Source organism: Pongo abelii, chromosome 6 (genome assembly GCF_028885655.2).
Source record: "Pongo abelii isolate AG06213 chromosome 6, NHGRI_mPonAbe1-v2.0_pri, whole genome shotgun sequence".
In the NCBI taxonomy this organism is placed as follows: domain Eukaryota; kingdom Metazoa; phylum Chordata; class Mammalia; order Primates; family Hominidae; genus Pongo; species Pongo abelii.
The window spans coordinates 83,026,533-83,039,168 of record NC_071991.2 but is presented as its reverse complement, the minus strand read 5'-3'; the positions used below and the strand labels follow the sequence as shown (position 1 = coordinate 83,039,168).

The 12,636-nt window shown below is 35.2% G+C and overlaps 1 protein-coding gene across 3 annotated transcripts in view; it reads left to right on the top strand.

Annotated features, from left to right (window-relative positions):
- Positions 1-12,636, top strand: part of VPS50 (VPS50 subunit of EARP/GARPII complex) — a 127,877-nt gene that overhangs the window by 92,042 nt on the left and 23,199 nt on the right. For all 3 annotated transcript variants that reach the window (XM_024249845.3, XM_054559478.2, XM_063726081.1), the window contains one exon: positions 7,861-7,982. In XM_024249845.3, the coding sequence (XP_024105613.2) occupies positions 7,861-7,982 (122 nt within the window). The remainder of the gene's footprint in view (positions 1-7,860; positions 7,983-12,636) is intronic.

The window sequence follows — 12,636 nt, the reverse complement described above, 5'->3', positions numbered from 1 at the left end:
GCTCTACTATCCTTCCTACCCACTTAGTACACACAAAAACATACAACACAAGATAGCTGAGTGTGGAAACCTAGGAAACAGCAGTGGATATGGATACATTGGAAGGGCAAACAGCAAGATCAGTCAGTGAAGGAGGTCATGAATCAACAGCAGAAAGGCAGGAGAAAAATTAGGAGGTGAAGCAGAGGTCTTGAAAACTAAGGCATGAGGGCCTGTCAAGAAGAAAGAAGGACTGTGCTTTTATTGCTTTATTCATCTTTTGTGGTGATCTAGCCTTTGATTTTTAAATGTTGGCATGCATCAGAATCACCTAGAGGGCTTGTTAAAACACATATTGCTGGCCGGGTCTGGTGGCTCATACCTGTAATCCCAGCACTTTGGGAGGCCAAGACAGATGGATCACTTAAGGTCAGGAGTTCAAGAGCAGCCTGGCCAACATGGCAAAACCCTGTCTGTACTAAAAATACAAAAGTTAGCCAGATGTGGTGGGGCACTCCTGTAATCCCAGCTACTTGGGAGGCTGAGGCATGAGAATGGCTTGAACCCAAGAGGCAGAGGTTGCAGCGAGCCAAGGTTGCAGCAAGCTGAGATCGCACCACTGCATTCCAGCCTGGGTGACAGGGCAAGACTCTGTCTCAAATAAACAAACAAAACACAGATTGCTGTCCCCCACTCCCACAGTATCTGATTCAGTAGGTCTAGGGTATAACCTGAAAATGGGCACCTTTAACAAGTTTCCAGGTAATGTTGATGCAGCTTGTCTAGGGACCACACTTTGAGAACCATTGGTTCCTTTCTGTTATTTTCCTAATTGAAATGTAAAACAATGTGTATTTAACAGGAAAATTCTTGATTACATAACAGATCATTAAAATGGTAGCTTCTTTTGTTTTTTTGAATAAGTTGTTTTTAAAGTATCCTTGTTTCAGATATTTGGATAAAGTTATAGAGTTCATTGAAGTCATAAGTGCAGTCTTACAGAAGTATCACAATACTTTTTTATGTGTTTTAAAATTTTAAAACCATGTTTTATGATTAAGTTATCGTTTAAGAAAACAATATTTTCATATGTAATGTTTAAGGAAAGAAAGTTTGTCATTCACTTTAATTTAAACTACATTCTAGTATTTCTGTTTATAATCATATAATAATGATATAATTATTATATAATACATTCTATATGTTATCTATATACTAGTAGGATAAGATAATACTATAACATATATTTAGATATTATTTACATGAATTTACATTTTTGACATTTAAAAATATTTTCTGAGTTGCTAGCTTTATGTACAGCCTGATCTTTTGAGAGGATAATCCTAAAAGCACCATCCCTCAGTACATGTCACAAGAAAACAACATTGGAGATTTGAGGGGCTGAGATATAATATTTAAAAAATAAACCTGGTAGCCAGGCACTTAGGTAATGGACTTGTTAATTTTTTACTGTGGTCTTCACTTCATTATTCGGTACCTTTTTCTGAATTGCCCAAGCTGAACCAACTTTCCTTTCCTTTATGCCTCTTTTATAGCTTTTCCAGTTTGTCTTATGTGCTATTATGGCTTTATATGCCATTTATATTCATTGATGGTTTCTCAAATTAGTGTACTGAAATAAGAATAATGAATATTCTTCCAACTCAGAATCTATTCCTGCTTGTGTCCTATCAGATTATAAACCCCTATAGAAGAGAGCCTTAAATCATTTTTGTAGCATCTATATGTGGCACCTGGCCAAGTGCTTTTTACTTTTGTAGGAACCCAATAGATGTTGGACTGACAAACCTTAATTTTTAAAATCTTCAATATAGGAGAAACCCATTTTCTCTCTTGTCATATCCACAATGGGAAAAATTTCTCCCCCATGTTTCCAGCAGTTTTATGGAACTCCTACACTCTTTTACAAATGACGCTGTACAAACAAACGAACATCGGTTCTCTTTTCTAGGAGTTTCCATTTAAAATAATTTCTTTGAAAATGTGTAAGTTTAATAGAGTAAAATACAATATATTTAAGAAAATATTTATTTTTATAAGCTTATACATATATAGCAAAAGTAGAAAAGCAAGAGGAAAAATGATACACACAAGGTACTGCCCATTCCCCTGAATCCTAGCCCTGTGAAATCTTGGGTCAGAGGCCAAGAACATTTCTTTATCACTATATCATTCAAGAGCTCAATATCCACAAGGTGCAAAGAACGTATCTTTCTCATTCCTTTTTTTGGAAGATGCCAATATCCTATTCCTTTTCCTCTGAATATACAATCAGATATAGTCACAGAAAAAAAAAAACACAATAAATTAAACTTCTGCATTTACAAACTTGCCAATGTATTTGAAGTGTTCAAGTGTGGTAACCACACTTCTCTCTGTGTCTCCCACTGATGAGTTGGCTAAGGCAGGCCCACTGTTCATTCCCTTGTTTCTAGTTCTTGTCCATGCTGCTACTTGGTTTCTTTGCCAGTCCCTCTGTGTATCTCTTCCCTATGGTCTAGTGATTCCCCAGAAAAGGCTGATGAGAAGTAAATGTTTGAATTCGTGTCAGTCTGAAAATGTCTTTTTTTTTTCCTCTTTCACTTGAATGACAATTTAGCTATGAATAGACTTGTAGATTAAAAATTATTTTCTTCAGAACTGGAACTTCTAGCATTCTATTCTGTTGCAGATGAATTTCTCTCTCTCTCTTTGAAAGCTTTTAATATTTTTTTCCTTGATCCAGAATTTTATGTTGATGTGTCTAGGTATGATTTCTTTTTCAGTGTGTTTGTTAGTGTGTGGACTCTTTTGATCTGAAGGCTCCTGTGTTCCTCAGCTATTACTGACACTAGTATTTCTTTGATAATTTCCACCTCTGTATTTTCTCTGTTCTCTCTTTTTAAAACAATTTCCTCCCTTACTCAAATTGGTCCTTTATATCTATTTTCTCAAATATTTCCCACAGTATTGTCTTTTGCTGTACCTTTTAGGAGACTTAATTTAACTTTTTATTTTAAATATTATATTTTTACCTTTAAGAAGTCTTTTATATTCTCTTTTTTGGATAATCTTTTATTATTGAGTTCCACATAATTATTATATTTCTCTTTTTAGCTTGAATTATCTGTTTCCTTTGGGATCAACTTTTCATTTTCACACTCTGAGTTTTCTCTGTGTGCCTGGTGATTTTTGATTATCTATTTAGATTTAAAATAGAAGGCTTACAAGCCATTGTGGGTTTCTTTTTTTTTTTTTCTTTTATTATTATTATTATTATTATACTTTAGGCTCTATGGTACATGTGCGCAACGTGCAGGTAAGTTACATATGTATACATGTGCCATGCTGGTGTGCTGCACCCACCAACTCGTCATCTAGCATTAGGTATATCTCCCAATGCTATCCCTCCCCCCTCCCCCCACCCCACAACAGTCCCCGAAGTGTGATGTTCCCCTTCCTGTGTCCTTGTGTTCTCATTGTTCAATTCCCACCTATGAGTGAGAATATGCGGTGTTTGGTTTTTTGTTCTTGCGATAGTTTACTGAGAATGATGATTTCCAATTTCATCCATGTCCCTACAAAGGACATGAACTCATTTTTTATGGCTGCATAGTATTCCATGGTGTATATGTGCCACATTTTGTTAATCCAGTCTATCATTGTTGGACATTTGGGTTGGTTCCAAGTCTTTGCTATTGTGAATAATGCTGCAATAAACATACGTGTGCATGTGTCTTTATAGCAGCATGATTTATAGTCCTTTGGGTATATACCCAGTAATGGGATGGCTGGGTCAAATGGAATTTCTAGTTCTAGATCCCTGAGGAATCGCCACACTGACTTCCACAAGGGTTGAACTAGTTTACAGTCCCACCAACAGTGTAAAAGTGTTCCTATTTCTCCACATCCTCTCCAGCACCTGTTGTTTCCTGACTTTTTAATGATTGCCATTCTAACTGGTGTGAGATGGTATCTCATTGTGGTTTTGATTTGCATTTCTCTGATGGCCAGTGATGGTGAGCATTTTTTCATGTGTTTTTTGGCTGCATAAATGTCTTCTTTTGAGAAGTGTCTGTTCATGTCCTTTGCCCACTTTTTGATGGGGTTGTTTGTTTTTTTCTTGTAAATTTGTTGGAGTTCATTGTAGATTCTGGATATTAGCCCTTTGTCAGATGAGTAGGTTGCAAAAATTTTCTCCCATTTTGTAGGTTGCCTGTTCACTCTGATGGTAGTTTCCTTTGCTGTGCAGAAGCTCTTTAGTTTAATGAGATCCCATTTGTCAATTTTGGCTTTTGTTGCCATTGCTTTTGGTGTTTTAGACATGAAGTCCTTGCCCATGCCTATGTCCTGAATGGTAATGCCTAGGTTTTCTTCTAGGGTTTTTATGGTTTTAGGTCTAAAATTTAAGTCTTTAATCCATCTTGAATTGATTTTTGTGTAAGATGTAAGGAAGGGATCCAGTTTCAGCTTTCTGCATATGGCTAGCCAGTTTTCCCAGCACCACTTATTAAATAGGGAATCCTTTCCCCATTTCTTGTTTTTGTCAGGTTTGTCAAAGATCAGATAGTTGTAGATATGTGGCATTATTTCTGACGGCTCTGTTCTGTTCCATTGATCTATATCTCTGTTTTGGTACCAGTACCATGCTGTTTTGGTTACTGTAGCCTTGTAGTATAGTTTGAAGTCAGGTAGTGTGATGCCTCCAGCTTTGTTCTTTGTGGGTTTCTTGTGAGTAATTAGAACTATGTTCGAGCTGGCTCTTTCTCTTCAGTGGAAATTCGGACTCGGAACTTTGTGTGAAATAGGAAAGGGCTTGGGTAGATTTACTGGCAGTCTTTATGGGGACAGATCCTCTAAATCCCAGAATAAGGTAGAAGCCTTAGTTTTTCAATTTTTTTTTTTTTAAGTTCGTTTGCCTCCCCGTCTTTTTTTTTCAGTTTATCATTTCTTTTCTTTTTTTTTTTAGACGGAGTCTCGCTCCGTCGCCTAGGCTGGAGTACAGTGGCACATCTCCGCTCACTGCAAGCTTCGCCTCCCGGGTTCACACCATTCTCCTGCCTCAGCCTCCCACATAGCTGGGACTACAGGCGCCCGCCACCACGCCCGGCTAATTTTTTATATTTATTTTTAGTAGAGACGGGGTTTCACCGTGTTAGCGAGGATGGTCTCTATCTCCTGACCTCGTGATCCGCCCGCCTCGGCCTCCCAAAGTGCTGGGATTACAGGCATGAACCACCACTCCCAGCTTATCATTTCTTTTAGAGAGGAACCCTAAGGGTTTCTATTTTGTTTTATGGGTAAATTCTAGCAGCCTACACCTCTAACTGCTGGAGAGGAGAGGGGAATAGTGGTGGTGGTGGGGAATGCAGACTGATACAGTTTGTCCCATATGTGAACCTGTAGCTTGATCCTTTTTCAGCCCCGTTTCTCACTCCTGCTGCTCCAGCTTGATTCTAAGTAGTTACTGTCCAAGTGAATAGCTTCCACCTCGTTTTTGGCCCTCTTATGGTTTTATTGGCTTCTTTATGTTTTTCCATCAACCTGTTCCCATCTACTGTCAGTCATCTAGAACAGACGTTTTGAGATGTCAAATGTTTTGAGCTGCTGGCTGCTTGTTTTTTGTAAGTAAAGTTTTATTGGCACACTCATGCTCATTTGTTTACATATTGTCTGTCTGTAGCTGCTTTTGTGCTACAGTGGCATAGTTGAGCAGTTGAAACAAAAGACAGCAGAGCCGAATAGTTGCCACAGAGACTGTGCGGTATGCAAAGCCTAAACTATCTACTCTTGGGTCCTTTACAGGAAAAGTTTGCCAACCTGTGGTCTGGAAATGTTTTGACATTTTTCATTTTCTTGTGCTCAAACCTACCAGCCTCGCCTTCTCACCCTCTTCTCTTCATAGATAAGGAATTAATTCATTGTAATGTTCTCTTTTAATTCAGTAAGATCTGAGGAGGCATATAAGCCTCCTCAAGCCTCCAAATGTCTGCTGACTGCCTGTTCTGTCCTCTTGAAATGGAAAGACAGAGTCCTCATTCTTATACTCTGTAATATACTGATGATCTGATTATTGATTATTGTCTTCCATGTATGACTTTTAAGGTCCAACAGCCGGAATTCTGTGTAAGTCCTTGTTCCTTAATACAAGGCCAAGAATACAGTAAGCCTTCAAAACGTGTTTGTTGAATGAATAAATTAATATCCTTATGTTTGAATTTTCTTTTCATGGTGGTGAGGAACAGCTATTTTTTTCTTCTGAATACACATTTAAAATCGCCTTTACCTATTAATAATTCATTTTTATATCCTTTTTCAAGATTAGGTATATAAACAATGGTTAATCTTATCGGGAATGGAGAGGACCTCGTGTTCTAGATGCATGCCAGCCTACTTATTTGCATTCTACCTCATTCTACTTATTCATCTTTGTTTTTTTTAACTGAGTAATGTATTATTTTTTCTTCACAGTGTTGCATTATTTTATATGTTAACAATTTGTCGCTTAAGTAACTGTGTGTTTTGTAGCTGAGGAAATACCTGCATAATGATCCAGAGTGTTTTAGGAGCAGTATACTTAAAATATTTTTCAAATGTGATTTTTCAAAAAAAGTCCGGAAATAATTGCAAAGGATGATTGTGAAACAGAAGAATTTTAAAATAGGAATAAGAATAAAGTCTGAGTTGAGTAGTTTTTACTGTGTTTTGATGTATATTTGTATTTGTGTTTCTCTTCTTGACCGTCTATTATTTAAAATCATTCTCACGTAAATTAAGAAAGACGTACTGAGTTCTTAAAGAAATGGTTTTGATAGTAGACATTTCCATTGGAGTACATTTGTCATTTCTTGTACTGCAGTAAATGTGTTTTCTCTTGATCATGATGTCTTTAATAGTACCAATTTAAAATTATAGCAGTTAACGTGAAATAGAGCCAGCACCTGAATTATTGGCTTATTTGGAAATTAAGCAAATGGCCTGTTTTAAGATCTTCTGCAGAAGAAAGTATAGAGCATTTTTAATAGATATGCTTCTTTTCCTATTATTTCCCATAAAAGAGAAACGGAACTGGGAACTTGTAGTTATTTGTTATTTGATTCTTCCCATCTCTCTTGAACCCTTCCAATACATTAGGAAGTTTGTAAATGCGGAAGTTTAATTCATTGTGGTTTTTTTTTTTTTTTTTCTGTGAGTATATCTGATTATATATTTAGAGGAAAAGGAATGGGATTTTGGCATCTTCCAAAAGAAAGAATGAGAAAGATATGTTCTTTTCACCCTGTGGATATTGAGCTCTTGAATGATACAGTGATAAAGAAATGTTCTTGGCCTCTGACCCAAGATTTCACAGGGCTAGGATTCAGGGGAATGGGCAGTATCTTGCATGTATCATTTTTCCTCTTGCTTTTCTACTTTTGCTATATATGTATAAGCTTATGAAAAATAAATATTTTCTTAAATATATTGTATTTTACTCTATTAAACTTACACATTTTCAAAGAAATTATTTTAAATGGAGACTCCTAGAAAAGAGAACCGATGTTGTTTGTTTGTACAGTGTCAGTTGTAGAAGAGTGTAAGAGTTCCATAAAAATTTGGGAAACAGTAAAATGTAGTAAGAGGAAAATATCATTGTATTATTCATATTAGTACTCTCCAGTATGACTTTCCAATATGATAGAACTGTTCATAATCTGTGCTGTCCCATACAATAGCCATTAGCCACATGAAACTAATGAGTACTTGAGACATGGCTACTGTGAAGGAGTGCAATATTTCATTATATTTAAATATTTTAGTAATTTTATTGTCTTTTTTTAATTATAGACTAACAGATGTTAATTTTGTTCTACTTAATTTTTGATTCTTTTTTCTTTTCAGGAAAATATATGCAGATGATGAACATTCTTAAGCCAATTGCCTTTGATGTTATTCATTTCATGTCTCAACTATTTGATTATTACTTGTATGCAATATATACCTTTTTTGGTCGGAATGATTCAGTAAGTCCACCTTTAGAGGGGAAAAAATCTTTCTTTTAAAATTTATTTTATAAATGTTTTTCATTCTCTCTGTAGAAGATACACAAATAACATTTTGGGGATTATGCATCAAAAACAAAATTATTGATATCAGCCTTCTGTCTGCCTTATTGCCTTACTTTTATATTAATTTTAAGCTTTGGTATGATAAACACATTCAAATTTTTGGCAGAAAAAGTGCAACATCTGTTTCTAACCTTGACATATTTTGGCAATGAAAAATGTACAGGTTGCTTTATTTAAATCTGGCTCCATGTAAAATACAAAACAGTAAATGAGACATTTTAAATGTTGGCTAACAACCTTAGCAGTCACTAGTACATTTAAAAGATATAGAAAAATATTAAAATAATTGAAAATCTCAACTGAGCCATCTACCTGCCATAGAATTAATGTTTTTCTGCACCTCCTTTTTGTGTTTCCAAAGCTCTTATTGAGTATATTTTTTTCTGCTGCTCACAGAAAATAACACAATATTAGGCAGGTAACTAATTTGATACTTTAAAATTAATTATGTGGTTTGCATAGACATTTGACAGTTTTCTGTGTAAAAACATTCCATTGAGTCCTATGAATATATTATAATACTACTTATGTTTCATATCTTTTTAAAAATGTAAATTTCAATGTATAACTACATTCATTATATAAATATTTACATCCTTGCTGTGATCACAAGTATGTCAAAGGACATAATCATTTTATATAGGACCTGAATTTCCTGGGTTCTTAATTCTGAAAAATATTTCTTAGAAAGAATGCTAATATGACCAGTGACAAAATGTTGCTGCAGAATTTATATACTATAAAGTATGTATTAATTCATCACCCTGAATTTGGAAACTCACTAAATAAATATTAATTGAGGAAGACATTGTAGAGTTTTAGCTAATTGTCAGAATATTTTAGTCTTGTAGGTGAACCTTACTTTGTCTTTTGGGCCATGACTCTAGACCAATCCTGTCTAAGAAATTTCACAATAGTGGAAACGTTCTGTATTAGCAATGTCTGGTATGGTAACCACTAGCCACACATGGCTGTTGAGCGCTTGGAATATATATGTATGACTAATGACTTAGGAACTGTATTCTTAATTGTATCCAATTTTAGTTAATTTATCTTTAAATATAAATAGCCACATGTGACTACTATCATATGGGACAGAACAGTTCCAGACCACATTATTGATAAGATATGTTAAAATAAGATCTTTCTGAAACTTTAGGGAACCAAATGGTTTTGGGCATGATTTCCCAGCTGATTATATACTGACACAGAATTTTTTCAGAATGGCATTTACTAGTACCCCAGAAATTTAGCAAAGTATAGTTAGGTACCTATTGTAAAATATATTGCATATATGATTTAAGGTTTGTTATGAACATACTAATCTGATATTTTATATTTAAACCATTTTCAATTCTGTAAGACTCAGTAAGAGCTATTTAATTATACTGAAACAAAGGAAATCTATAAATAAATAGCACAAATAAGCACATGCATGTGTATAATATTGAAGTGGTAGTTTTTAATTTCCGAAGAGACTAAGCTTTTCAGGCCCATTAGAAATCATAGAACTTTTCATACTCATAAAAATAAATAAATACTCCAAATTTACCCCATTAGCTGTTGAATGTTAGTGGTACCGGGGAGGGGGAATCAGGTAATGTGTAGAATGGGAAGAACAGGTTATGTGGTGGTATCTGCTTCTCTGTCAGAAGAAAGGGACTTGTGTGAGAGAATTTAGATGGATGCTTCTTGTGGAAAAATAAGCATCTTTTTCTCAGGGGTTCTGGCTTCTAGAAATCATTGGTTGGGGACACAGCATATACATTAGTTCAAAGGATTCCTCCTATGAATACTATTTCCTCCATAAACTCCTGCTATTTACTGAACTGGTTATAACCTACTACCTCATGCTCTATTTTATATCTGATCCATTGGATTCTATTATAATAATGTTACTCATAGTATTGCTTTATCTTGCCTTGTCCCCAGCTTTCCATTGTTTACCTCTTAAATTATGTTTTCTTTGGTCTTTCTGGTTCACATTTTTTTGTGAAGACCATTCTGTAACTTACTTAAAACAGTAGTAAACACATAGCAGACACTCATGGCGTATGGATTGATCTAATTATTTGCCATCCCAGTAAATCTTATGAAGGTTCTTACTTGACAACAGTTTGTCATTTAAGCCTCATTTAAGGTTACCTTTCATTAGTAAAATGGTTTCTTTGTAGAGAGCCTATAAATAGGTATCTATATATTTAAAAAATGAATTAACTTCCAATTCCAGGTATGACAGACTAAAACCTTTCTAGATAAGATTTCCTGCAGAAAACAACTATAAAATCTGAATACTATAGAAAAGGCAACTATTTGAAGACACTGGAGAGTAAACAGAAGCAGCAAATAGACTCTGGTGGGGGGTCCATGCTAGTCTGCAGATGGGAGAAAGGGGAGCTATGAAAATAAACTTTATCCCTGTGGCTTTTAGTTTAGTTCTAAGTGCAGTCCATGCGGCCCACGGCGGGGGACAAGCACAGGAAAATGTGAAGTTTTTATGGACTGGAGAATCAGAAAAGTGGAGCTAGAAAACTGGAAACACTGAAAATAGTGGAGGAAGCTCAGAAGAAAAAAATCCAGAGAGGGGATTTCCAAATTCAGTCCACCTATATCTCGGAGTGTGAGATATGTGATTCCATGATCCATGATTATATGGAACAAACTGACTGCAGCCCAGTGAAAGAAAAAAAATATAAATGGAGACCAAAGCTGCTGCACAAGAGACAGTTTATAGTTAAAGCCCAGCCAAGAAACTTACGTACTGAAAACAAAGGAAATGGTATTTATGGGAGAAAAATGACTAGTATCCAGAATCTCCAGAATGAAATCGGTGATGTAATCCAACTTTACCTAACAGACACAGCACCAAATCAATCTAGTTTAACTCTAAGATATTGGAACCAAGGGATAAGGATTTTAAATGGGCTTTTATCCCTGTCTTCAATGAATTAAAACAAAATATATTTTAAATGCATGAACATCTCAGCAGAGAAATAGTAAATTCTGGTAGTGACAGTAATAAAAAACCAAAGGGAAATCCTAGAAATGAAAAATACAATTTCAAAAAAACAACGAAAAATTTACTCAATATACTTAATAGCCAAATGGACATGACAGAAGAAAGAATATGTGAACTTAAAGATAAATCAAAATTATACAAAGTGAAGAGCGTAAAAAAGGATTAAAAGGAAAAAAGTCTCACAAACATGTTTGATTATATCACATGGTAAAACATACATGTAATTGGAATAATAGATGGAGAAGAAGAGAGAGAGAATGGGTCAGAAAAAATATTTGAAAAAACATTGGCCAAAATTTTGCAGACACAAGATGCTAGATGAACAGCAAGAAGAGGAAGCATAAAGAAATGTACAGCAGAGTACCTATGATGAAACTTTTTCTTGAAAACCATAGTAGATGTATTATATAAAAGGGACCAATAATCTGATTAACAGCTGACTTCCCATTAAAGAGCTGTGGGGGCGAGAAGAGAGTTAACACCTTGAAGGTACAAAGGAAAAATAAATAATGTCTAATCAGAATTTTATATCCAGTAAAAACGTCATTCGAGAATGAAAGTGAAATTAAGATACTTTTAGGTAAAAAGAACAAAAATACTAAGAGAATTTGTCACAAGGGACATACAAGAATTCCTAAAGGAAGTTATTCAAACTGAAGGGGAATGATAACACATGAAAACCTAGATCCTCAGAAAAGAGTAAACAGTGTTGGTAATGGAATCTACCTGTGGAAATTCAAAAGATAATTTTTTTCTTTTTCCACTTTCTTTATAAACCATAGAGCTGTTTAACACTGAAATCATAGCATAGTCTTCCTGGAGTTCATAATATATGTAGATGTATTACATAATAAAACTGTAACAAAGTATGTGGGGGGTTATGGATGTATAAGATTGCAAGATTTCTGTATATTAGTAAAGCAGTGATGAGTATTGTAATCCATAGGACAACCATGAAACATAATACAAATAACTTTAACTTTTAGCCAACAGGAATATTAAAGTAGAAATCTAAAAATATATAATTACAAAAGGCAGGAAAGGAAGAACCAAGGAGGGAAAACAGAGATAAAATATAACAGTAGGTGCAAACTCAACTAATCATTACATTAGATGAGAATGGACTAAACTCTCAAATGGCAGATATTGTCAGAATGGATTAAAAACAAAGTCACACTAAAAAACAAAAAGACATACTTTAAATCCAAAAAATAGCCTGGGCATGATGGTTCAGACTTGTAATCCCAGCACTTTGGGAGGCTGAGGTGGAAGGGTCGCTTGAGCCCAGAAGTTTGAGACCAGACTGGAAAATATGGTGAAACCCAGTCTCTACTAAAAATACAAAAATTAGCCAAGTATGGTGGCTTGTTCCTGTAGTCCCAGTTACTCGGGATTCTGAGGCAGGAGGGTCGCTTGAGCCCTGGAGGTCGAGGCTGCAGTGAGCTGTGATTGCGCCACTGCACTCCAGCCTGGGCAGCTGGGCAACTGGGCAACAGAGCGAGACCCTGTCTCAAAAAAAAAAAAAAAAAA